Genomic DNA, 27,341 nt, shown 5'->3' on the forward strand with positions numbered 1-27,341 from the left:
GTGTTAAAGGTTTTGTTTTTGTTGTTTTACTGTCGGCCATTTTGTCCCTTATTCCTTGCAGCCACAAAAATCGACATGAAACTTATTAACACATCAGAGTAAATGATCTCTGGTTTAATTTTACTGGTGGTCGTGTGGATGGTAGAAAAAAAAGTGATTTAATGGGCTACAAACATATTAAATCACCAGTGTGGTGTCTGTCATAATCTAACTTCAGATTTCTACATTCTCCGGTTAACCTGACACGACTGACTGACAGAATTATATTTAATAATAAGTTTTCACTAATGCCTTCTGAAGTCAGGGCAGTTTTGACTGATCATATCCTGTCGCGTTTGTTGATTTGTTGCGGTTATGTGTAATTTGTTTATGTTGTTGTCTTTATTAATGCCATATTATCATTTAAGGTTTTCTGTGTCTATTCTGGGTATCTTTGGTTTTATCAGTCGGTTACGCTGCTGTTAAATAACTGGACATGAAGATTGTGCAACTTCATCGCACGGCTGTCCTGTTGAGGATAGTACGCATGAGCAAGCACATCCTCCATGCTAAAGTGCCTTGAGCCAGACTCCTTGTCAGATCCATGGTGCTGCTTTTTACAGGCTGACCATGACCTCTGACCTCCCTGACCAGAAGTCCCCCTCCACGTAAAAACACATACTCTTATTTAATTATGAATTTTGCTTACATCCACCAATGAAGAACTGGCTTGTTATGTCTCTCCAGTGGCACGCTTTTGTGATTCCTTCCGCATAAGTGAATGTATTTGTATCTGAGGATTTTATATTTATGGTGGGAAACGTCAGTAGAAGCGTATGAGAGATTACGTGTAACATGAATCTTAAATGTAAGGAACGGTATGTTTACCACTTCACTTATTTCAGTTTTTGTTGTTATCTTTTATTTCCAACAAAAAACTAAAAGTCAACATGGGTGAGAAAGTTTCCAATTTTTTTGCATTCAACCGTTCTTATTTTCATTCTTAAAACATTTAATAGCAGACAGATGTTTTTTTTAAAAATCAGAACTTCATTACCAAATGAGGATGCTGCTAAAGCACTTAGAGTTGCATGTATTTAAACATGACATAGGGATGAGTACAAGATAAAGATGAAGCACAGCACACCGATAGGTACCCTCAATGTTTTTCAGACATGTAAAGTTTCCAATAACAACGCTGTCAGGGAGGCTTTGTGTGTGTTCAGGCTTTCTATTTTGAGATCCAGTTTCATTTCTGGTCTTGCTTCAGTAGAAAGTCACATCCTCTGAAGGGGGTGGGGGTGGTAGGGTCTCTCCTTTTAAGGAAATATAGTGGTTTATAAGTATGATGACGTCAGTCAGGGTAGGATAACAACATACATAATAGCTCACAGGAAGAAGAAGAAGAAGAAAGAGCTATTATCTTTCTGGGGGCAGCAAGTCACTTTCACTTATATAATCTGGTCTGTTATTATGCATTTTTTCCTATTATTATATTATATATATTTTTTTGCTTTTAGTTTATCATGTTTCTTGTATTCTTCTTTTACTACTAGCAGTGGTAGAAATAAGGACATTTTCCCCATCAAAATGTGTCTGTAACTAACCTGTAGATGTATATTTTTTCCAATAAATTCTGGTGTTTCTTCACGGCACCCACTCGTCCATTCGTTAAACTTTTTGTTTGGTTTCTTCCGCGTTGAAAGCTGACCGATTTTCTCATTTATCCTGAGCTGATGCTTCCTATCTTGGAAAAGACTACAGTGGATGCAGCAGCAGCAGCATCCTGCACATCTGATGACAAACATGTTAAATCGTCGATGCAAACACAGCTCGCACTGAGCTCGCAGGGCGGGTCTTGAGCTGTTTTCTGGCGTTAAAACCGAAATAGTAAATCTCCAGCGGTGGAAACTCACAGACCGAATTGGAGAAGCTGCACAGGTACACAGATAAACAGGAAGCGAGCGCTCTGGCTTCAAAATTAAAGCACGTTTTTCTAATATTAGAAGTCAGTCTTCTCTTCTGTCTCTCAAAATAGTTGGCACCTATCATAGACGGTCCCCTACGGATCTTAAAAAGGAATTGCTCCCCTTACATTCTTCCTAAAAACGTAATCAAGGAGTTAAAAAATAATTCCCACATCGAATCATAATCAGAAACAGATAACATCACATATATGGTTTGCCTTGGTGTTGTGGTGGATAACAAACATTAGGTAAAAACAATATAAGAAAGATAAAAAACAATCACTGAAAACATAAATATATGTCAAAGTCACTATCTATTTGCACTACCTCTGCTAAATGCTGGGACTTTCATTCAGTGTCTACACTAATGTAATTGTGTAAGTGTTTACCTCTATTTGTAGTTCTATGTCTTATTTCCATGAATATTTATTTCTATTTTTTTACTTTTATGTAGCTTTCTATTTGTAAAGATCTAGCATGGGTTTTAATGTATCAACACGTGTTTAATATCACTGTGCATGTTAAATCTCGCCACATATTTAACGTCTCCTTGCACAGGTTAGATTAAATGCATATGATATATGTTATTAGTTAACCTTACCTGTTACTGTAGTGTAGTTCATTTTAATGTCTGTCTCTATCATCTATCTATCTATCTATCTATCTATCTATCTATCTATTATCTATCTATTATCTACACTATCTATCTATCTATCTATCTATCGATCTATCTATCACTATCTATCTATCTATCTATCTATCTATCTCTAATATGATTTTATTTTGAAGCTCCTGAGCGGAAGTGCGGTGCTCCGTTGAGCCGTTGTTGACGGTTGGTGAACAGAGGCGAGGCCCGTTCTTCGCCATTCTGCTCCGCGGTTGAAGAAACGACCGGGCTGACGTTACATCCCAGACGGGGCAACATCTGGACGTGCGACTCAAGTCTGAAAACACCCGAGTGTGTGTCACCGGGGGAGAGAGCGGAGTGAGCTCGGTATCACGGAAATGAACACGGGTGAGTGAGAAGTTTAAAAGTGTGTTTTTATGAAGCGGACTTTTGACTGATGAGTTGGGAAGTTGACAGTTTTTCTCTGGGAGAAAAAAAAAAAAAAAAACGCAGCCCAGGTTTGTTCCCTCCTTCTCTCATGGGTTATCCAGTCAGGACAAAAACAGACTAATGTTAACATTCAACAAAATATCTCATGTGCTCATGGAGAAAATAGCTTAAAGATAATGATACGTGTGGCTGATGTACTTTAATGTACAGATACAATCCAACTCGGAGCGCCCTCCACTGTGTCCCTAACGGAGGCTTTTAGCTTTGAGCTGCTGTGTGTTTCATGTTGGTGCTGTTTGTTGGGAAGAAATTAATGTAAAATTAAGTATTTTGTGTAGAAAGCTTATATATACATAATAATAGCTGTGTCCTAGTTTGTATGATGAGAAAGTGTATAATAATAAATAATGTAACTTGAATTATCCAGTGGACTATAATAGATAGATAGATAGATAGATAGATAGATAGATAGATAGATAGATAGATAGATAGATAGATAGATAGATAGATAGATAGATAGACCAAGATTTATTAAAAAATATACATCTACAGGTTATTACAGACACATTTGATTGGAAAAATGTCTACTATTAGTAAAAGAAGACTACATGACTACAAGACTACATGAAAGACTACATCAAACTAAAAGCAACAAATAATATTAATAATAGGAAGAAATGCATTATATAACAGATGTATTAGTGATGGTGCTAGATAATAGCATCTTTATCTTTTAGATAGATAGATAGATAGATAGATAGATAGATAGATAGATAGATAGATAGATAGATAGATAGATAGATAGATACTTTATCCACTCGGTAGCAGCATGAGACAGACATTAAAATGAACTTACACTACAGTAAACACGGTAAGGTTAACCAATAACATATATCATTTAAATCTAACCTGTGCAAAGGAGTTAAATCTGTGCTAAGAAGTTAAATATGGGCAGAGAGATTTGACATGCACAGTGATTAAACACGTGTTAATACATTAAAACCCATGAGATCTTTACAAATAGAAAGCTACATAAAAGTAAAAAAAATAGAAATAAAATATTCATGGAAATAAGACATAGAACTACAAATAGAGGTAAACACTTTACACAATTACATTAGGCTGTAGACACTGAATGAAAGTCACAGCATTTAGCAGAGTTAGTACAAATAGATAGTGACATATTGACATATATTTATGTTTTCAAGTGATTGATTTTTTATCTTTCTTATATTGTTTTTACCTAATGTTTGTTATCCACCACAACACCAAGGCTAACCATGTATGTGACGTTATCTGCCAATAAACCTGTTTCTGATTGTGATTCGATGTGGGAATTATTTTTTAACTCCTTGATTACGTTTTTAGGAAGAATGTAAGGGGAGCAATTCCTTTTTAAGGTCCGTACTATGATAGGTGCCAACATATTTTGAGAGAAGAGACAGACTGACTTCTAATAACTGGAAAAACGTGCTTTAATTTTGAAAGCCAGAGCGCTCGCTTCCTGTTTATCTGTGTACCTGTAGCAGCTTCTCCAATTCGGTCTGTGAGTTTCCACCGCTGGAGATTTACTATTTCGGTTTTAACGCCAGAAAACATCTTAGGACCCGCCCTGCGAGCTCAGTGCGAGCTGTGTTTGCATCGACAGATTTAAACATGTTTGTCATCAGATTGATGCAGGATGCTGCTGCTGCTGCATCCACTGTAGTCTTTTCCAAGATAGGAAGCATCAGCTCAGGATAAATGGAAAATCTCACTTTTCACGCCGGAAACCAAACAAAAGTTTAACATGGCGAGTGGGTGCCGTGAAAGAAACACCGAGATTTATTAAAAAATATACATCTACAGGTTATTACAGACACATTTGATGGGGAAAATGTCCTTATTTCTACCACTGCTAGTAGTAAAAGAAGACTACAAGACTACATGATCAAACTAAAAGCAAAAAATCATAATAATAATAGGAAGAAATGCATTATATAACAGATGTATTAGTGAAAGTGCTGCTCCCCAGAACAGATAATAGCATCTTTCTTCTTCTTCTCCTTCCTGTGGCTATTATTTGTTGTTTCCTCCCCTGACTGCGTCATCATACTATAAACCACATATATTTCCTTAAAAGGAGAGACCCTACACCCCCATCCCTCCTTCCAGAGGGATGTGGACTTTCCTACTGAAGCAAGACAAGAAATGAAACTGGATATACAATATAAAGCCTGAAACACAAAGCCTCTTTGAGGGGAAATATCGGCTGCTGTGCTTCATCTTTTATCTTGTACTCATCCCGATGTCATGTTTAATACATGCAACTCTAAGTGCTTTAGCAGCAGTCCTCATATTGTAATGAAGTTCTGATTTTTTTTAAAAAAAACATCTGTCTGCTTATTAAAATGTTTTATAATAATAAGACAGGTTGAATGCAAAGAAATTGGAAACTTTCTCACCCATGTTGACTTTATTTAAGTTTATTGTTGGAAATAATAAGAAGATAACAACAAAAAACTGAAATAAGTAAAGTGGTAAACATACCGTTCCTTAACATTTAAGATTTCATAGTTACACGTAATCTCTCATAGCTTCTACTGACGTTTCCCACCATAAATATAAAATCCTCAGATACAAATACATTCACTTATGCTGAAGGAATCACAAAAAGCTGCCACTGGAATGAGACAATTAACAAGCCAGTTCTTCATTGGTAGGATGTAAGCAAAAATTCATATTCATGTAATGTAAGAGATGTGTGTTTTACGTGGAGGGGGGCTTCTAGGTACAGGGAGGTCAGAGGTCATGGTCAGGCACTGTAAAAAGCAGCACCCATGGGTCTGACAAGGAGTCTTGCTCAAGGACACTTTAGCATGGAGGATGTGCTTGCCGTCATGCGTACCATCCTTCAACAGGACAGCCGTGCAGATGAAGTTGCAACAAATCTTTCAGGTCCAGTTATTTAACAGCAGCGTAACGACTGATAAAACCATAAAGTATTCCCAGAATAGACACAGAAACCCTTAAAATGATAATATGGCATTAAATAAAGACAACAACAATAAACAAATTACACAGTAACCGCAACAAAATCAACAAATGCGACAGGATATGATCAGTCAAAACTGCTCCTGACTTCAGAAGGCATTAGTGAAGAACTTAGTATTAAGATGATATTCTGTCAGTCATGTCGGTCAGGTTAACCTGAGAATGTAGAAATCTGAAGTTAGATTATGACAGACACCACACTGGTGATTTAATATGTTGTAGCCCATTAAATCACTTTTTTTTCTACCATCCACACGACCACCAGTAAAAAATTAAACCAGAGATCATGTTTACTCTGATGTGTTAAGTAAGTTTCATGTCAATTTTTGTGCTGCAAGGAATAAGGGACATAATGGCCGACAGTAAAAACACAAAAAACAAACCTTTAACACTTCAGTGTGCCCTTGAAAATCGTTGAAATAACTGTAAAGCATATGTGATTTGTACTCAAATAGCTAAAACTCTAGTATAGTACTTTAAGTGTACTGTGTCACACAGTACAAACCCACTGGAAGTGCAAGTAAAATCTTACCATATCATGCCTCTAACTATGTATTTATCCTCTTGATTTCTCATCCCACAATTTATGTACCTCATGTGCATTATACAAAGTTGTGATTATAACATGTATTATATCCATTCACAATGTTTTCATACTGCTAATGATGCAGTGTAATGCCTTATGAGCTCCATTTCATGGAGCAGTAACTCTCATGTGTCAATGGTAAGAGTCAGGAAGACAGAATGTCACAGTTTGTATTAATTGGTAAGACTAATGTAACTATTGCACTGCGAATATTCATGTCATATATTCATGTTTTGGTTTTATCTTTACCGCAAAATTCTCCTTTGATACATTCCTTGGTCCTTTATATTGTGTCCCAGAAAAAGGTTTGTAAATGCCCGAGTTAACTCTTTGCTTTTGCAGCATCACTGCTTTCTACATGTTTTCACAGAAAAGGGGCCAGTAACATCTTATCCTCTTTGTCCTCCACCTCATATATATATATATTTTTTTTTTTGTTGGGTTGGTTGATCATCAAGTCTATCTGATCCCAGACCAGCTGTGGAGATAGGAGGACCAGCCTGAGCCCCGAGTCCCAGACCCCTCTTCTTCACCTGCACAAAAGAGATCAAAGAAGGCCTGCTTAGAAATAATGTAGATATTATGGCAGTCCATAAGAAGTTTGATCGGCAGTCACATATTTCTAACCAGTATTTACATATTTTGTGTTTATATGTTATATGATAAACCTTTTTAACAATACAACAGTGCTTTTCTTCACTTCTACAAAGCCTTTTCATACCTTGTGCAATGGCAGCCAGTTTGCTTTTCTCCTCAGGACTGAGCTGCAGCATTGTGTGAATGACAGGCAGAAGTGCTTGCCTCTCACTGCCAGATCTCAGGAAGATGAACTGCAGCAGGACGTTCTTCAGGTACTCCAGGTTGGCCACACTCTTCTCCCTCTCGTGGTTTCGCTCCAGACGACGCACCTCACTCTTCAACAACTAGCAGGTAGAAGATATCAGAAACTTTAAATGACAAAACTCAAAGGTTTGGCAAAGCTAACACTAACCATAATCAGAATACCAACCAACATTATTATTTTGTCAACAGATTTCCTCAAAGGTTCTGGGTCGCCAGCCACGAAAGCTTGAGAAGACTACTTTCATGCCATTAGTTTGTAGAAAGTCCTCTTTACAAATACATGTTATTTTGTATGAGCGGTTTGCAAAAAAATAAAAAATAATGTTCTGCTCTTAGAGAACAAAATGCTGGACAATGATTCAACCGGTCAGTCTGAAGAAGCCTCTCTTAGATGGAAGGTGAAATGTCTTCATGAACTCGATTTAAATCTTCTCAAATAGAAACACAATAATGATTATAACAAACTGGAATTAAGAGGTGTTTTGCTATTTTTAATTAATTATTCTTATTCTTTTAGTAATGATCTAGAGTCACACACACACACATATATATATATGTACTAGACACACTAACTAACTTTATTATTTACTATTAGAGAAGGAAATAAACTTACTCAATATTATTTATTAAATGTTGGGACCGAAATACAAAGTGTGTGTTGTTTTTTTATGGCATGACTCAAACACGTAATTTTGGCCAGCGCTGCTTTCCGTAACCTAACGCCATGCGTCACACGTAACAATATGTCGGCGCCCTCTGCTTTGCAGCTCAGTGTCGGGAGAGACGCGTTCAAACTCGGGTTATAACAACGATTCTGGGTCGCACACGGTTATGGATATACAACATAGTCCAGTTGCCCCAGATTTAAATCTTCTCAAATACAAACACAATATAATGATTATAACAAACTGGAATGACAGGTGTGTTGCTTTAGAAAAGCTATTCTTAATTAATTATTCTAGATCTAGAGTCACTTACAACAACAATGTGAGGTAGTAAATGAAAGTTTTGTATATTTTTGTATTGTATTGAATTGACTTAAATGAGTCCATGTTTGATCTCATAGATTACAAAATGTTAGGACCGAAATACAAAGTGTGTGTTGTTTTTTTATGGCATGACTCAAACACTTAATTTTGGCCAGCGCTGCTTTCCGTAACCTGACGCCATGCGTCACACGTAACAACATGTCGGCGCCCTCTGCTTTGCAGCTCAGTGTCGGGAGAGACGCGTTCAAACTCGGGTTATAACAAATATTCTGGGTCGTACGCGGTTATATTTCTCTGGTCGAAGAGTTGTGGGGAGGTCTGTGGTGTAAAATGGGTTTGCAGCGGCTGCTCTGCGGAGCACTGCAGAGTTACTCCAGACAGCTCCGACTCGTCTTTCAGCGCGCCTCCATGTCCACACAGACTTCACAGACCACGTCCAGCACGGCTGACAGACTCACAGGTCTGTGCAGCGGGGTATTCACCCACACAAACCGGCTCGGCACCGCTCACAGACAGCTGGCAGCCCGCCGCAGCCTCTGCACGTCCAGCTCCAGCCAGCCCTCCAGAGATGTCACCCTGTTCGCGCACGACAGGACGCGCTTCTTCCGGCTCCTCTCGGTCTTCTGCGGCGGCCAGTTTCTCTTCTGGACTTACCTCGGGCACTTCGCTTACACCGGGCTCAGAAACACGGGGAGCGTCAAAGAGAAAAGCAAGACGTCCACCACCACTACCGCCACCGCCACCGGGTTGGCTGGGATGTTGAGCTTTGAGATGAACCTGGGCTCAAACACCTGGAGGTACGGCTTCACCCTGGGCTGCCTCGCTATAGGAGCAGGGATACTCGGATGCGGGTTTGTGTTTTGCCGGCGCTCTGTCAGCCAGGTGGTTTTACACCAAGGCGGGAGGATGGTGACAGTTTCCACGCAGTCACCTTTAGGATCAGGCCGAGGCCGCAAAATAACAGTCCCGCTGTCCCAGGTGGCCTGTCACGCTCACAGACACGAGTCCCCCTCGTTCATCCCCCTCAGGATTAAAGGACACAAGTTCTACTTTCTCCTGGACAAAGAGGGGACCATGAACAACGCACGGCTGTTTGATGTCACTGTCGGGGCTTACCGGCCTCTTTAGGTTGCCAAAACACCAACACAGCACTGGTCCACAGATGAATGCCAAACATGCATCAGTTTCTGTTCGTCTTCAATTAAATAATAAAATCTATGAGATCAAACATGGACTCATTTAAGTCAATTCATGCCTCATATGACATATGTTATTATACCCCTGCTAGGAAATACATCATAGAGTTATTTGAATTAGAATTTTAGGGCCTGCAGCTGTCCCAGATGTAACAACCATTGTCCCAAGTTTAAGTTGTTTTTTTTCCAGTCTACATAATAAATATAGTTTAATAACATATTAAGTTATAATAAGTTTCAGTAACTCACTTCATTAACTCAGCCTGAAGTTGTTCCTTGCACTTCTATCTAAATTCTAGGTTCTCCCACAATCAGTTTTCATAATTGTTTTAGTGATTGTTTGACTGTTTCATGGTAATTTACACACTTTAAATACATTACAATATAATATATTTCTCAGCTTTTCACTGATGATCTGAATACGTCACCAAATCTATCGCTATTTGAGGGTTTTTTTTATGTCACTAAATCTGTTTGAGTTAGATTTTTGCTAAAGTTTATCGCATATATTACAAAATAAATAAATGGCCTTATTTCAGATCAATTTTAGACATCTGTTTAGTTAAATATAGCATAACTAAATATATTTACAGTTAGATAAGTCAAGTGTATCAAGTACTTTTTTTTCTTTTTTAGAAATAAAGTCACTTAAGGGGTCTGTGAAGTTGCTAAATCTAGTGAGAAAGTCACTGAAGTGGCAACACCGGCTTCTCTTTACGACTGATATTATGTGTATAAGAATGTTTGTGATGCATCATAGAGCTTGTACCAGTACCACCTCACATTTCTTTTAATTTGAACACCTAATTAAAATTATGTAGACCTACAGAATTTCTTCCATGATGCATAAGATGTAATAATTCAATATAATGACACTTTTTACTGTCTCAGACATTGTATCTTTTTGTCCCAGGGACAACTGGACAAAAGGATGAATCTGCTGTGGAATTAAACTGTTGTGTGTGTACTTGTGTACGTATACATACAGTGATCTGCTCCATGAGAACAGCATTGGTGGCCTCAGTTTCATGCAGGAGGCTGTTCATATGCTCCATACTGCGGGTGGCGGTGCTCAGCTTTTGACTTAGCTCTTCTTTGGTAGGCTCCACCGTCCACACAAATGGCTCTGAAGACCAAACCAAACACACACACAACTTAAAGATCATGGTATGAGAAAAGCAGAAGTGTAAAGGTGGATTTGCTTCAGTTTGGGCCTCAAGCAAATGTCTTTTCTTTCTAACACACCTTGTTTGGGGTCGGGAGATGCAAGCAGATGCTCTAGAGAGGGCAGGGGTGTAAGGGCAGGAGAGGGGCTCTCAGTTTCAGTAGTCTCCATGCCCTCGCCTTCCTCCCTTGCCATAGACTGGAGGTCGCTGAGGACCATCAGTCCCAGTCCTGTCTGGTTCTGATCTGCGTTTCTTCGCTGGAAGTCTGATGCCAGGGGCTTACGGCTGGACTGTGCCGACCCCGAACCTGAAACAGGGTAAAGGTTAGTAGAAGAGCAAATGAACAGCAGTTGAATACAAGAATATTAACAAACAACATACAAGCCTTAACCTTGTTTTTAAGTTAAAGGACTTAATGGCATTTAGTGGTGTTTCTGATTGCAATATCCTCGCCTCACCCTCACCCTGTGTTTAACTTGTCTGTTGTGGGCTGCTGTAGAAACATGGCAGTTTAACATAGTGGACTGTAGATATAAAGTTGATTATACACCAATGAAAACATAGTTATATATATATTATATGCAAATGTCTGTAAATAGAGTGCCATAAATCTGACACCGTTTGTTTTTAGTTTGTTTAACTGAAGTGGGTGTCTGTTGCTCCAAACTCAACTGGTCTGTTGTTATCAGTGATCATGTCTTACTATTTCTTGGTTACAATAATTATCTTTAGTTTGAAACGTGACAGACTTGAACTTGTACTATACTCACTGTAATTAAAATCTATACAACATAATTCATTTTGAAAATACTGTAAATCAAATCAATCAATTTTATCCTCTATTGTTGTGAAACCCCCCTTTAATTTACTGCTATTAAATGAACTGTTCAATGTTTGTGTTATGTTCAATACAATGCCAGATGTTTTCTCAGTTTGAAAGGTGCAAAAACGACAAATATCTTGCAGAGAGCACCTCTGTACTCTCCTTTATTTAATCTAACACTAAGTCATTAGACAGTGTCCTACTTGGTTGTGACATAAGGGGGCACCAGACACACCAGTTCAGTCGGCATAAACAAGGACAAGTGTGAAGAGAAGGGCGAGGATGGAGCATAAGGCGCTTGAGAGAGTGTGTGGGAGGACAAAAGAGAAGATTGAGATTAATGATTAAAGTGAACCAAAACCAGTCCACTCACCTTCCCACCTCTAGTCTGGTACCTTCTCTTAGTGTGCAGCTGAGTGAAATGAGGTCATGCTACATGCATGTTTCCTTCTTTTAATGTGTCTAAATGCTTTATAGTTTGATTTGCTTTTGCAGTCCGATCAGCGTTCAGAGTAACAAACAATTGGACTTACAATTCAAGGCAAGTAAAAACCTGGATGGAAAAGTAAACAGCTAAATGTGCCAGACCTTTCACCATGTGTTACTTCTTGTCCTACTCTTGACAACACACTCCTTATTATAGAGAGCTTTGGCATGTGTGCAGATCCAACCAATCAAATCTGTTACAGGCTCAACACTCAGAGGCACATTTAAGATAAATCAGAGAACAGGTCAATTCATAGACATCGGACAATATATGAAGCATAGATAAATACTGAGCAGTCGCTGCAGAGCCACAACTGCAGTTAACAACAGAGAAAGCTGCTGCCTTTTTGTAAAATAACTAATATTTGTAGTTTGTGTTTATGTATTCTACAATTACTTAGATTTGTGTAAATGGGCCAAGACATGTCAATGAACATAGATCAATTTTACTGTTTGTTCCACCTGATTTATAAAAAAAACTATATATGGCCAGTAAGAACTGTCCAGGGGCCAGCAGTTTTATGACCCACCTGCCCAAAAGAGCCAGTAAAACACACTGATGTTGAACCCATCTGCATTTTAACTGCCATTAAATCAAAATGTAGTGGCGAAAATGCTTAAATATGACTTGCAGTAATATTGGCCCTTCATATCTGGCGACTCCTGGCGTGTATGTGTGAGTTGCTAATGATGAGTCTCTCCAGATGTCACAGTGAGCTGTTTGCCCCACTGAGAGGCGGGAACAGAGCTGAGGAGCCTCGCCAACACCTGGCCATAATGAAGTGAGAGAGAAGAAAGACACACACACACACACACACACACACACACACTCTTCCTTTCCTAGTCATTACTACTGTATGTGTGCATTTGCAGTTTGACTCCAGAGGGCAGCTGTGTGGGAGGTGATGAATGAGCTTCCAGTGCTGCTCTACTGACATGCACACACCATCTCTTGCTTCACTCCTCTCACAGAAAAACAGAGCAAACAAGGTAGAAATCTTCCACACTTGATGCTTACCACTTGATGCTTTGATGGATCTCTTTATACGATACCATTCATCCATCTCTTGTGTTTACTGTCTATTTGAGCAGTTTTAAGTTTGTAAATTTAAGTTTGTGCTTACTGTTCTGGCTCTGCAGAGCAAAGAGTTGCTCCTCCACACGTGTCAGCTGGCCCTGCAGGGTCTCCACAGTGGCCCGGTGGTCGTCCTGCAGCTTCCTTAGTTGCTCCCTGTAGGTCTGGCGGTGGGTCTCAACCTGGGAGGACAGATCAGCCTGAGCCTGGGACAGATCTGATCGCAGAGTCACGTTCTCCGACTGCACTGACAACAGCCTGGAGGTGGAGACAGAGTGAGTCGAAACCAAAGGAAGAATTAACAGAGACTGCTCATTTAGTAGATAATTTGTAGGGATGGTTCATGGAAAATGGCTATAACAGAGGGAGTGTAAGAGAGCATACATCAATGTTATAGTACGGTAAATTCTAGATAAGACGGTGTCAAGCCAGCTCACCTCTCACGGAGCTCAGCCTCCTTGCTAATGGTTTCCTGGAGGATTTTGTTGTGTCTCTCCAGCAGAGTGTCGTGTTCAGTCTGGAGCTGCTGCAGCTCTGCTGTGCTGCTCTGGAGACTCTGGTGGCTCTCTGCCAGCCTGGACCTCAACTTTTCTACCTGAGAGGACAACTGCTCCCTGCCAGACACACCACATATTCATTACAGTCACATATCACTCTCACAGTGGTCAGTGTGACACATTGCTGCTAATTTGCGTTCAGTTTAGTATGGTTCACTGAGTACCTGTGGTTTTGCCCACCATCTGTGTATATATGTGCGACATATAAGCTGTGTTATCAATGGCTTTTTCCTTTGTTTTTTTGTATAGTTTTAAAATATTTCTTATCATGTCTGTACATCAGTAGCTAAGTCAACCTGCAAGAGGGGAAACCGGATTAGCAGTAAGCTCACAGTATGTATGCATCTGTAGTTATTTTATAACGTTCACCTAAAGCAGTGTACAAGAGAATAAATCTGATAGACTAGATAAATAGTTGCTGAAGTCATCTGCTGCACTGGCTGCAGTGGTCTGTGTTACTGTGGGGCAAGACGGGTCTGTCTGTCTGGCTACCTTCGTCAGCACACACGGAGCTTCTCAACTCTACGCACTTGATATCTCACCTTAAATATCCTCAGAAGTCAGTTTAGTTACAGGGGTAGCATACCAAAATGGTAAAAAAAAACACCACTAGTCTTTTTTATACACCATCTCCTCAGCAGCAACAGGACAATGACTGTTATAATTCCTCCACTGCTGACATGACATGGATGTGAACACCCTCAAATTAAACATGTGATTCAGCATGTTTGTCTTACAGGTGTTATCCTTACCTCTCTAATTTGCCGGAGTCTCCGTCACTCTGGGTGGTGGTTTTGCTCTTCTGCTGTTTGAGCACGTTGTGGACTCGCACCTTGTAACTCTCAAACTCGCCAGTTGTTGCCATAAGCTCAGCCTGGAATCAGCACAAAGATTAAGCAGAGATACACGGTGAGTACCACAGCACACACTTTAGATTCGATTTTATGAACTCCTCTTGCTCACTCCAAAACGAAGAAATAAAACTGCAGCACAGTTTGACAGATAAGTTCCATCTAGTTTAGATGGACAGGGTCTCAAAGAACAAAGAACTTACATATTTACAAAACCATGTCAACCGACAAAACAAATTTTGATAATCGACTCTTCAACTCATTCATCATTCAAGTGTAAAATATGGTTTCAGCTTCTCAAACAGAAGAATTTTAGAACACTGTGAATGAAATGTCTTCAGTCAAAGCACAAAGCAAGTTGTCACCTAGGGCACTGGAAGCAAGCACTTTTTCATATTTCGTGACACTGTAAAGATTAAATGATTAATCAAATATAACTGAGTTTTAATTATAAATTTTTGAGTGTGCGTGTCTGTACCTGAGCGGTGTCTTTCTCCTGCTGCAGGCTGTTGATGCGTTGCTGCAGGGAGCTGCTGGTTCTTTGCTGCTGTTCCAACGCAGACCTCAGCTGCTCCTGCAGACGATGTCGCTCGGCCGTCAGCTCGCACACCTCGATCTTAACGTACAAACACACAAAGATACGTGACTTGTTTATGACTGAAATGTTGATTCATAAAACTATATATTTCATCTGAAGGGATCGCAGAGAGAAGTTTTTCTTGGAAGCACCGGCTGTGTTACCTTGGAGCCTTCTAGCTGCTGTTGGTTGCCCTCCAGCTCTCCTTTCAGAGAGGCCTGCAGCATCATGAGGGAACTTTCCTGCACACACACACACAGTGAAAATCTAAACGTGTACGCATATATACTTAAACACAGCAACGCACACAAATGATTAACTATTCCCTACATCTTCAAGGGCTCCTCCAAAATCATGCCCACACATGGTTGTATAACACTATTTACATTCATCAGGCAGTAATGTTACACACAGTAATAGGAAATCTGCTGGGACACACATGCAGACACACAAGCACACACAGACACACAGAACCAGACCTGTTTCTTGGCATCGGCCAAGTCCTTTTTGGTCTTCACCAGCAGCTGTTTCATCTTGGAGGTCTTCTCCTCCCCCTGGTCCAGCTGGGACTTCAAAGCCTCTGGAGACGCAAATACACAGACACATGGACACACACACACACACACACACACATATATATATATAAAAACGTGTTTAGGTTTAAATCCGTTTCTGTATTTTGCTGTCATTACAAAGACAGTAAATCATTGTGACTTTGCTGGAGTAAGAAACGTTTACTATCACTGAATGAGGACTGGAGTTCTTAAAACTGTGCACCAACACTGGCCCTGCATTATATATATTACTTTGTCAGTATATATACACAAGGATGATGTGCACTGTACTCATATGTACCGATTTCCTGTTTGAGTGTGTCCTCGCTCTGGGTGAGTGTTTTTATCTGGCTCTTTAACTCCTCAGCGCACTCGTCTTTATCTTGTAGTTTGGCATTGAGTTCTTTCACCAGGCGTTCGTAGTCGGCCATCTCCATGTCCAGCAGAGAGCTCTGCTGCGCCTCCTACAGGCAGAGACAATACACTGCATCATTACAGGGGCAAAGCTAAAACCTCAACATCTGTGTCAGCTCATTTATGTCAAACCTTTAGGACAAAAATAAAATTAAAATTAAAGCTTGTTTTCAACAGCTTACTTGGTCTTGACAAGACCTGTCTATAAGTGACAAGTCTGCATACAATGTTGTTAAAATGTTTAAAAAATACATTTATAAAACCAATTCAAGTTTAAAATTAGCTGTTCTACTAAACAATTATAATTGTGACATATTTCTCAAGAGATATATTCACGAGGCTTAACAGGACTGTGGTGGCTCTCATATCAATTTATGATGCGTTAACATCTTGAAACACACAATTAAATATTTACCTCTCTTAATTCAATATATTTTTAAATATATAATATATATTAAATATTCTTAAATGTTCCTCAGTATACAAATATATTTTTGGGGTTGTTGTTGTTGGGATGATGCTGGGATGAACAGCACCCAATGCACCATCATCTCTTTTTTTATACTCAAAAATCACAACATTAACCTCACCAATACTAACAATGTGGACACATGACAGAGTCAGACCTCCTGGCAGCTTTCACGTACACTGCTGTACGATGTAGGTATCCACTAATGGAAAACAAACAGCAGCTCCTGCGCTGTGGGCAAGAATTGCTCTCTTTCTCTGTGAGAGGTGCTGCTGTAGCTGCAGGCCGGCCATCACCACTCCAGTCACTTGACGGGACAGGCCCTCAAGAGACACTAGTGTCTGAGAAGCTCTGTGTGTGTGTGTGTGTGTGTGTGTGTGTGTACCTTGCGTAGTTGCTCCAGCTCCTGGGCAGTCTGCTGAGACTGCTCCTGCTGCTTGCGGAGCTGAGCTGTCAGCTCTTCTACGTCCTTCATGGCAGATGACAAGTCCTGGAAAACAAACGCACACAAAGAGGTTTTTAGTACGCAGGTACTCTGTATGTATGTGTTTTATATTTCATAGAATTTTGTTAACCTTTAAATCTGAAGAGTGGTTTAGTCAGATAAGAGGCAGCGCAGTACGATGTGACCATAAAAAGAAGCATGTTGGGCATCTCTGTAGCACCACAATGCTTCTTCATGTTGTGACACATTTCACCTTTACCAATAAATAGCTGCACCTGTGACTTGAATATTGCACTCGGCCATATTGCAACTGTTTAGCCCGAATTTAAGGATACTCAAAGTAACACATTATAATATTAGATCAGCTAAAATACAGAACAGGAAGCAGAGGCTAGCATGACCTCTCTCCTTTTGTATCCATCTTTATTTCTACCTTGATCTTCTGCTCTTTCATAGCCCTCTCAGCCAGCAGGTCTTTATCCAGACTTGCTGACTGTCTCTGCAGCTCCTGGTTTTGGACTTCCAGCTGCCTCACTGTGTTTCTTGTGGTCTCTATACCAGCCAGTAGGTCCTCCTTCTCACTGCTCATTGTCTCCACCTGTAAAAGCATTAAAAAAATCCATGTTAACAATCCCCCTTCAGGTTACAGGGGGCAGCTTCTCAGTAACGAGGTGTTTACTAATACAAAGAAAGTGATTTTCCATTCAGATCATCATATCATTAAGTGATCGAGTTAAAAATAAAAATCTCTGCCTTTCCTCTGCTTTAGGAGACGGGTCTCATGAGCATGTTCAACTAAAGACTCTAAAAGTAAGCTACATCATGTTTCAGAGAAGTTGGTTAATGATGAGCTGCAATGCTTTTTGTACTTAGCTGTGATTTCATTCACAAAATCAGTCAGTTTTGCTGTTTTAAAAAGAGGTATTACTGGTGGAGTACACTATGATAAAATCCTGCTGAAAAGGAGACTTCACACTGCGAGAATGGTGTTTTATTCATATCAGATTCAAGGTTTTCATCTGAAAATGCATATGTAGGCAAATGCGTCAAACCAGCATGAACACATGCGACACATTTGAAAGTCATTCAAGCAAGACTGACAGCGGCAGGCTCTCAGGGCTTTCTCTGCAAGGAACACTGAACCACCACCACCAGCAGCAGCAGCAGCAGAAACAGCAGCAGCTACCTCCCGTCATCTGTCAGCCAAACACTGAAACTCTGATTGGTAAACAGAGATGTCCAGACGTACTCCGAGATCCCTGACTAGCTTTCAGTCTGCCTGCCCCCCCTTGAGACCCATAAGCACACACAAGAATAAACCTGTGTCTCAGAAAATATTGTTGCACCAGCACGCAACAGATGGAGGCTATACTCCGCTCCATTTACCTGCCTGTTGTTCTCTCATTGGGAAAAAAAACAGTTATGAGCTTGGGGAGAGGAGTATATATAAACAAAATTTCTCCCCGGCTCACCCAGTCACATCTGATGGGCTATTTGTGAGTGCCGGGCTGTCAAGCATAGCTGGGTAAAGTATCGCAGGCTAAAATGATTCACTGTATATCAGACAGAAACTGAGTTATGCGAGAAGTATTGGAAAGATGTATTGCCGGACAAAGTGGCACTCCTTAGATTTACCGGAGGGTGAGAACGGTCTGTGTGTTTTGTTAGTGGTAATGCGTGGGTGTGGGTGATTGAGTGTGTAACTGTGTTACCTGTGTGACAGCACTGCTGAGTCGTTTGGTCAGCTCAGCAATCTGTCTCTCTGCCGCCTCCACCTTCTCTCTCTCCTTATCCAGTTGCTCCGTCTGCCTGTCGTAATCTATCTGCAAGTGCTACGCGAACAAACACACGCATTCATTCATTACTGGAAGCCCGTTCAACAGCTCAGCGAAGGTAAACATTATGCATCTCAAATATCAGCTGCATTTACATTTGAGTATGGGACAAAACTCTCATTAGGCACAACAGAGCGGTTTCTTCTCTAACGGGGACACGGTCGTAAAGCAGAGTGCAGTCTGGGGGCTGTTTGTGGAGACCTCTGGGAGTGACATCAGGCTGCTTCAAAGTGAGCATGCTTTCTCTTGCCAATTAGCAACATATTAGGAATAAGAGTTGCAAAATTCTGGGAATTTTCCAAGTTGAAAACTTTTCATGGGAATTAATGGGAATTTATGGGGATAAACCAGGAATTTAGGTCGGCCCTTAACAGGGAACTTAAATATAGTTGGGGGCAATATATTTTAGCATATTGACTTAAACAACCAGATTTCATGCAAACACACTTAATTATCTGCTATTCCTCAATCACATGCACATAGCACACTGCTTACAACAGGTCTATTGAGGCCACGCCCCCTACATGCACAGGTGATTTCTGTACCTGGACCACACTTTAGAGCCCAGAGCACAACACTATTGAAGCCACACGTTTGAGCCTGTGGACTGCATAAAGTGAAATACGTTTTGATGATATTATGGGGTATTTAAATATAAATATATTTGATGTATGGTATTAATGTTTAACTTTCAAATATCACATGAGATGTTTTCATACAGTAGATAGCTAGCTGATATGTTAGATGCTGAATAAGCTATAGCTAACATCATTTCAATGAGGCTGTCTTATTATGATCTCATCATGATGCGAGTTTATGCACAATTACTAAATCACCCACAATATTCAGTTAATTCCTATAAATTTCCATATTTCAAATGGAAGGTTTCTGATTTTAAATATTTCCCCAAATTCCCCAGCTTAATGTCCCATGGAAGGTTTCTGAAAATTTACCAGAATTTTTTCACCCCTTTTCAACCCTTGGGAATGCATACAATTAATCAAATGTGTAATGGTCAAAACGTCACTACGTATGAACGATGTTCAGTTTTGTCGTTTTCAATCATGAAAGCACAGTGTAAACGACGCCTTGTAACATTTGTGGCTGCCACAGAAGAAAAACAATCTAAATTTCCACAGTTTAATATGAATAAATCAAATAATACTGTCTGGACTGAAACTGAGTGCGTTAAAGCAAGTATTCAGTACACTCAGAATAAACAAGTACTTGACATAAATATTAATTAGATGTATTACAGAACTTAAACTGGATATTCTGGTAGTTTCGTTTTGTCTCGTACCTTGTAGCCTTCAGCCCCATGGATGATGTCTTTCATAGAGCTGTTCACTTTCACCCTCTCTGCTTTCAGTGATTCTACTTCCACCTTGAGGGTTGCAACCTGGAATAAAATCAAACAAATTATAGATTAATCTGTGTCCCATTACTAATCTCATGTGCACTCATGAGAACATTTATCCTTAGAATATTATTTGATATTAGAATTTGTTTCACAATTTCTACCGGTTTTATAGTTTATTTGCCTGAACTACTATAACATATAAATTGTGTATTTACTTCATCGTGTTCATGTTGTTAAATAAAGGATATCAAACTAACATTTAGAGTTCAGTCTACCTCTTTTTTACTGATGTCCAGCTCTTTCTTTGCTTTGATGGCCACCGCCTTGATTTTGTTCATCTTCTCATCTTTGTCTTTATGTTCATTCTCCAGCCGAGCTGAGGGGAGCAGCAGTCACAACATCTGAATTTATAATCTACAATTTATCACCTGCTCCAAACAGCAGCAGTAAACTAAATGGGTTTTTGAAGGACTGTATATTTAATAAAATAACGTGCAGTTTGAAATTGATCTCACTCATTAACATGGATGAATGTCACCTCCATACCTATTTTCTTTGTGATCTCACTGGCTGCATTTTCTTCAGAGGAGGCTGACTGAGCAGCAGACTCCTGAGAGAGTGACAGAGGAAAAAGCAGAAAACAAAAGACAAAACACACACACACACAATCAATCACCGCTGTTTTTAAAAGGGAACACTTATTTTTTGTTTTGAAGCTTCCAACATCTAATATATTTGCTAATACTTTCATAATTTCCAGGAAAAAATTCTCTAAAAACATAAAGCCTCCTTAAAATGACAGAAAACAAAAACTGCATATACTTAAGGAGGTGCTAGTCTGATCAGGCTATTAAAGCAAAAATATGGTTAATCACAATTAATTATTTAGAATATTAAGCAGTGATTTTATCATGAGGACAACCTCTGTCAAATTCACACTAACATTAACAAGAAAAACCTGACACATCAGGAGCTCCACTCACCTGAAGAGCAACAATCTCGCTCCTCAGCTGAGATATGAGGGATTCCTTCTCCGTCAGCTGGTCTTTGAGCTCTCTCCTCTCTTTCTCCATATTCTCCATGTCTCTCTCCACCTCCTCTTTCTCCTTGTCCTCTGCCTCTTGAGTCATCAGAGAAATGTGAGCCTGCAGTTTCTTGTTTTCCTCATTAACCTTCTCATTGACTGACTTCATATCCTCCAGGTCTTTCTGTAGCCCTTCGGTATCCTTCACCACCTCCTCCAGGTTGTTCCTCAACATGTTCCTCTCCTGTTCCAGGTCTGTGATGCGAGCCTGGAGCTCCCTCTGCACCTCCTCTATTGTTAATACCCCTTGAGCCTCCTCAAGACTACTCCTCAACAGGCTCCTCTCCTTTTCCAGCTCATCTACGCGCGCTCTGAGCTCTTCAACTTCTTCGGAGGAGTTTCTGTGTACTTCAGACTGATTTTCCTCCAGAGCTCTGATGGTGACCCGGGCCTGCTCTGCCTCCTCTGCTAATGAATTCAACTTTGCCTCCAGGTGGTTCTTCTCAGACATCTCCTGCTCTAATTGAGCCTCCAGGGCTGCCAGCTTTAAGCCCAAAAGCTCCCTTGTTTCCTGGGATTCAGAAAGCCCAGAGGATGCTTCTTCCAATTTCTGATGAAGGTCCGTCTTCTCGGTGGAGAGGTCTTTGATAGTCTGCTCTAAGGCAGAAACTGCCTCCTGCCTTCTGTCCACCTCCTCTTTGAGGCGCTCCTCTATGTTTTCTCTCTCCTCTATTAGATGCTGCACCTCATCCTCCTTCTCCTTTTTCAGGCTTATCAACTCCTTCTCTTTCTCCTCTCTGTGCAATAGTGCCTCTTTCTCTTTCTCCTCCAGCAGCCTCTCAGTCTCTTTCGCTCCCTCGTTCAACTTTTGCATTTCCACTTCTCTGTGCTGAAGCTGGGTGAGTGCTTTATCTCGCTCTTCAGTCAGTGTGTTCACCAGCTCTGTCAGGTCTTGCATCTCATTTTCCTTCATCTGCAGTTGGGAGAGGATCTCCTCGTTCTGGCTGGTCAGTTCCTTCACAGATTGCTTCAGCTCACAGGCTAAAGTCGTTTGTTCCTCTACAGAGGACTGGAGTTTCTGGTCCTCACCTGCGGAAGCTTCAAGTTTCAGTTCCAAGTCTTGTACGTTCTTCATCAGATTGTTTTTGTCTTCTGTAACCTCTCTAACTCTCTCCAACAGTTCATCCCTCTCCTGGATAAGTTGTTCTAACTTGTCTTGGAGTTCCTGTACAGTATTAGCCCCTTGTTCCTTCATGGCTTTGTACTGAAGAACAAAATCTTTCGTCTTCTCACCCAGTTCTGTCTCCACACTTTGCAGGATGTCTCTCATGTGTTGACACTCAGCCAGGGCAGTGTCTCTTTCTCTGGTCAAGACTCCACACTGGGCTCTCAGCTCCTCTAGATTCAAGTGGTTTGGGTCCTCAGGACTGATTGCTGACTCTTTGGATTTCCCTGCATCTTTGTGTGCTTCACTCATTTGCTGGGACTCTCCTTGGACTTCTTGCTGGTCAGGGTCCAGGGTTATGGCTTGGTCATTGGGAGCACTTTCCCGGTTCATCTGCAGTTCATCAATTTTAAACTCCAGCTCTTCTCTTTCCATCTGGAACTCTTCCTTGGTCTTCTCCAGCTCTGCTTCGAGTTCACCATTCACATTCCTGAGCAGGGTGAGCTCATCCTGTAACATGGTGCTCTGTGCTTGAAGTTCTTCCATGGCTGCTTTCAGTCTTCCAATCTCTGTCTCCTCTCCATCACCTTGGCTGGACTCACCCTGACTGCAGCCAGACAGCTCCAGCATTTTGGCGATGCCCGACCCACGGGCAGGTTCCTCGTCTTCCTCTTGCACATCCTGCAGGTAGCTGTCTGTAAAAATAAATCAATGTTTGCTGGAAGTTATTTTCTTTCAATGATGTAACAAATGCACAAACGTATATAATATGTACGATGATACAATTATAATAAGAAGCCTCGTCTTTACAAGTCTCTACAGTATAACTACTTGGATAGGGGACATCACAAATAGGAAACACTGAGCAGCCAAATCCAGCTCTTGTTACCTTTGAGAGCGAGCTGCTCGGTCAGCTCCTCGTGGAGCAACAGGAGACGCTCCCTCTCGATTTCACAGTCCTCCTCCAGAGCCCTCATTTCCTCCTCATGCTGCAGACTCTTTTGAGCCAGCTCCTCCTTCAGGTTCTCCACCTCCTGCTGAGCTTCTGTCAACATCCTTTGGTGGCTTTCCTGCAGCTCAATAATCTCCTGCGATTTCCCCTCTTTGATCGCTTCCAGTTCGACTCTAACTGTTTCCAGCTGAGCTTCTAAGCGACGGCGCACTTCATCACTGGCATTTTCAGCCAGGCGCTCCCTTTCTCTTTCACTTTGCTTCTCGCGGTCACTTTCTTCTCGGTCTTTCAGTAGTTTCTGGAAATAAGCCACTTCTTCTTGGTGTTTGTTGTTGGATTGCTCAATGCTGCTCTCTAAGGTCTTGATCTTCCTTTGGTGATCTTCTATTACACGGTCGAGGTCTCCTCGCAGCACCGCTAGTTCATCCTGCACAAAATAATAGTTATGTAGGCATGTTTGTTTGGTTTTATTCTAAACATACATGCATCAATGAATGGACAATTTACAGAAATACACCTAAAATATTGCAGTAAAAGTGGCAAATTAACCAGTGTTACACATCACACAGTATTCGTGTTGTATTTCACCTTGGCTTGCTGCTTAGTCTTCACTAGATCTTTACGAGATAGTGCAAGACTTTGCTGCGTTTCTGCCTTCTCCAGTAGTAAGGAATCCATCCTTTCAGTTAGTTCCTATTACACACAAACACCCATCCATATATTCAGTATGAAAAAGGGAGGTTCAGCATGTTAACAGAGGAATATTTACAGCAGAGACATGATGAGGTGCTGCCCTGCAAACAAACCTGTATCAGAGCGGAGTCATCTGAAGTGCTTTGATTGTTTTTGGATTGCTGTTTGAGGGACTCAACTTCTTTTTCCAAATCTGAAAAAGGGGAAACAATGACACACTAATGCCAAAGTTTAACACAAACACAAGCTTTTCTTTTTATAGGATTTCAAGCTACCTGAACATCTGCTCTTCATCTTCTGCATGCCAGCAATCTGCTTCTTGGCAAACTTGATGAGGTCGTCTTTGGACAGCGTGTCCAGCTGAGAATAAAATAAAAATAAATAAATAAAAGAGAGGTACATGAATTTGTACCCATATCATGCATCCATCTGTAACTGCTTATCCTCATCAGGGTTACGGCAGGGCTGGAGCCTACTTTGGGTAAGAGGCAGCTCATCACAGGGCACATAGAGAGAAACAACCATTCACACTCACATTCACACCAAGGGGCAATTTAGAGTCACTGATTAACTTGTCAAGTGCATGTCGTTAGACTGTGGGAGGAAGCCAGAGCATGATCATGTTCATACAAAATTAGACACATATTACAGATTTTGATGCCTGTGAGGTGTGCGTTACCTTTGACTTGGCTGCACCTGCTGGTGACTGAGCCACAGACTCTGCTCCGGTACCACCGGGGTCCTGTTTCAGTGCAAGGACAAAGAAGAATTGACTCAACAACAACAACAACAACAACAACAACAACAAACACATTTAGGTATACAAACTTTCTTGTTTGACTGCTTGACTTCAGGCGAGCTTTAGTAAGGTGAAAGTCAGCACTTGAAAACTCAAAAGGTTTAACATTAACCCTTAAAGTTAACAGTGCTGACAGGACATTTGTTAAAACATTGTATGTTTTATTAGGAGGCACACACAGATGCTTTAATTTAAATGTCAGCTTCAAGAAAAGCTTCATCTCTGAGTGTTTACACAAGAACAGGATGTGGGAGAAGAGCAGCTGATATAAGCCTGCACATACATGCTGACTACATACATATGTTGTATGAAGAGCACTGACAACATTACAAACGTCATACTTTGAGCTTTAAGTTGTAGCAGCCTGGCTAAAGCTAACTCCTCCACCCTGAACATTTACCTCCATCTCAGTCGAAGTTCAGCCGCTCCTCAGTCGTCTGACAGACACACGGAGATAAAAGACGAGTCGACCGGACAGACTCAAAGCCACGTGTGCAGTAAAGTCAGTCTCCGTGGAGATTTAAGAGGAAAACATCCACTCTGTTTTGGTTTGTGAGTTAACAGGCTAAAAGCGACGGCTCGCTTCCGCAAACGTCAACCGAGTGACGTCAGGATAATATACGTCACGTATTCAGCAGGACGCTTGAAGACATCCAGCGTTACTTTTTTTAATAACATTATTATTTTTTATTATAAAACACAGCAAGTCTGATCTTTCTGCACAACCTGACCCCCAGAATGACAAAAAAATTTTTAGTAGGAAATCCACGCAAGTATTTGTACATGAAGCCCCTGGTGTTCCCCATGTATGGAAGACCGAAGAGGTCATGCGTTCATACATTTTATTTTCTCTGTTTTGTCATAATAATTAGTTCATTTAATTTGTTTTCTCGTACGACGGAGTACTAGGGTCACATTAAAAAAAAAAATTGAATTAATTTCGAGATTAAAGTCGTTATTAAATATGGCGAAAATTAATTACGAGATTAAAGTCGTTATTAAATATGGCGAGAATTAATTACGAGATTAAAGTCGTTATTAAATATGGCGAGTAATTAATTCTCGCGTTAATTTAATTAATTTTCTCGTGATGATTAGTTCGTTTGATTTATTTTCTCGTGATAACGACTCAATTTAATTTGTTTTCTTGTGATAATAAATGAATTTCATTTGGTTTATCGAGATAATGAGTTAATTCGGTTTGTTTTCTTGTGATAACAGGATCATTTTCTCGAGATCCCGAGACAATGAATCAAATGTGATATGCGATATGAGTTTTCCGTTACACGTGACGTCATGCTGTGCTGACCTGATCCTGACTGATGGAGGACATGCTGATAGATATATTTCTGCTCCTTTGACATTGTTACATTCATACATTGATTTGATATACTACTATCCTTTTGATTACTCGAGATCTCATATTAATTATGTCTTCATCCTGGTGTAATAAGAGTAGCATAGTTCCCCTGGGGAATAGAGGAGTGTGTAAGGTGTGAGTGGTCAGTAAATGATTAGATAATCATGATTAAATGTCTCAAAGTCAACTCCGATGTCCCGTGGGTCATTTCGCTGCTGTACAAACCCCGGCTCAGGCGGACAGCATCTCCCCTATGCTGTCCAACATGGTCTGGTACCCGTGCAGGAAAGTTTTCCACCGGGCAAACAAAATCCCAAAATGTAGAGAAAAATTGTCCCCATATCTAGCAAAAACAAATTTTAGGTTCCCAACTAACCAACTAACAAGCAATAGTCTTAAACCACTATTGCATAATTGCATTGTATATGTGGCCACTACAGTACAGTGCAGTACAGTACAGTGTTACCTGGAGGCAGAAAAAGTCCATTAACCACACAGTGCATGGCCTGATATATATGAGGGCCTCCAGCATGTGTCATAACTGAGTGATGAAAAGGTCAAATTAACACCTTTAACCTGTTTTCAGTGAGCTGGCTTGAAGATCATTATGTCTGAGTGTCCAAATAGAGATTAGAATGTAGGAGAGCAACGGATAAAAAAATACTCTGGCCTGCAGCCTCAGGGCATATTATCTGGGGCCATACATTAAATATGCTTTTGGCAGAAGTTAGTGTTACACAGATGAGTAACATTTCATTGCTTAGAGACCTTTTTTAGCAGCAGACATGAAATATTAGGGTCAACACAGGTGTTTCCAATGATACTGATTAAGTGAGATGAAGAATATCACGGTAATCTACCTACAGTATACCAAAATCATTTTTTTACAGTACACATTTATTGCAAAGTTTAGACACAATTTAAATGGGATTATGGATGGTTCGAACCTCAGCCTTTCAGTGTGGAGTTTGCATGTTCTCCCTGTGTCTGCGTGGGCTCTCCCCGAAGACATCCACCTAATAGCTTAACTGGTGATTCTAAATTGCACGTAGGTGTGAATGTGACCGTGAATGGTTGTTCGTTTCT

The 27,341-nt window shown here is 40.5% G+C and overlaps 2 protein-coding genes across 2 annotated transcripts; one reads left to right on the forward strand and one right to left on the reverse strand.

The window, feature by feature from the left end:
* Positions 1-5,452: 5,452 nt before the first annotated feature.
* Positions 5,453-25,482, reverse strand: gcc2 (GRIP and coiled-coil domain containing 2). The gene is made up of 24 exons (XM_019277559.2): positions 25,296-25,482; positions 24,776-24,838; positions 24,372-24,456; positions 24,210-24,289; positions 23,992-24,096; positions 23,341-23,830; positions 21,246-23,146; positions 20,809-20,872; positions 20,538-20,638; positions 20,203-20,301; positions 18,780-18,899; positions 17,501-17,665; positions 17,008-17,112; positions 16,041-16,203; positions 15,665-15,765; positions 15,350-15,427; positions 15,087-15,224; positions 14,510-14,631; positions 13,638-13,814; positions 13,250-13,458; positions 10,896-11,123; positions 10,637-10,776; positions 7,344-7,545; positions 5,453-7,155 (listed from the first exon to the last, which is right to left on the reverse strand). The coding sequence occupies exons 1-24, from the start codon at positions 25,299-25,301 to the stop codon at positions 7,082-7,084; spliced, it is 5,016 nt and encodes a 1,671-aa protein (XP_019133104.2). The 5' UTR covers positions 25,302-25,482; the 3' UTR covers positions 5,453-7,081.
* On the forward strand, positions 8,567-9,688 carry tmem223 (transmembrane protein 223). The gene has a single exon (XM_010730473.3). The coding sequence runs from the start codon at positions 8,785-8,787 to the stop codon at positions 9,580-9,582; it is 798 nt and encodes a 265-aa protein (XP_010728775.3). The 5' UTR covers positions 8,567-8,784; the 3' UTR covers positions 9,583-9,688.
* Positions 25,483-27,341: the final 1,859 nt, after the last annotated feature.

The sequence above is a fragment of the Larimichthys crocea genome, chromosome XVIII (genome assembly GCF_000972845.2).
Source record: "Larimichthys crocea isolate SSNF chromosome XVIII, L_crocea_2.0, whole genome shotgun sequence".
Taxonomy (NCBI): Eukaryota; Metazoa; Chordata; class Actinopteri; family Sciaenidae; genus Larimichthys; species Larimichthys crocea.

What these genes read in the sequence shown, in the direction of transcription:
- tmem223 (XM_010730473.3), top strand. Translation starts at nt 8,785, where the DNA reads ATGGGTTTGCAGCGGCTGCTCTGCGGAGCACTGCAGAGTTACTCCAGA.
- gcc2 (XM_019277559.2), bottom strand. An exon ending in GCGAGATTGTTGCTCTTCAG is followed by an intron (nt 20,873 to 21,245) that starts GTGAGTGGAGCT and finishes TCACTCTCTCAG; the next exon opens with GAGTCTGCTGCTCAGTCAGC. An exon ending in AGCAGCTAGAAGGCTCCAAG is followed by an intron (nt 15,225 to 15,349) that starts GTAACACAGCCG and finishes TTGTACGTTAAG; the next exon opens with ATCGAGGTGTGCGAGCTGAC.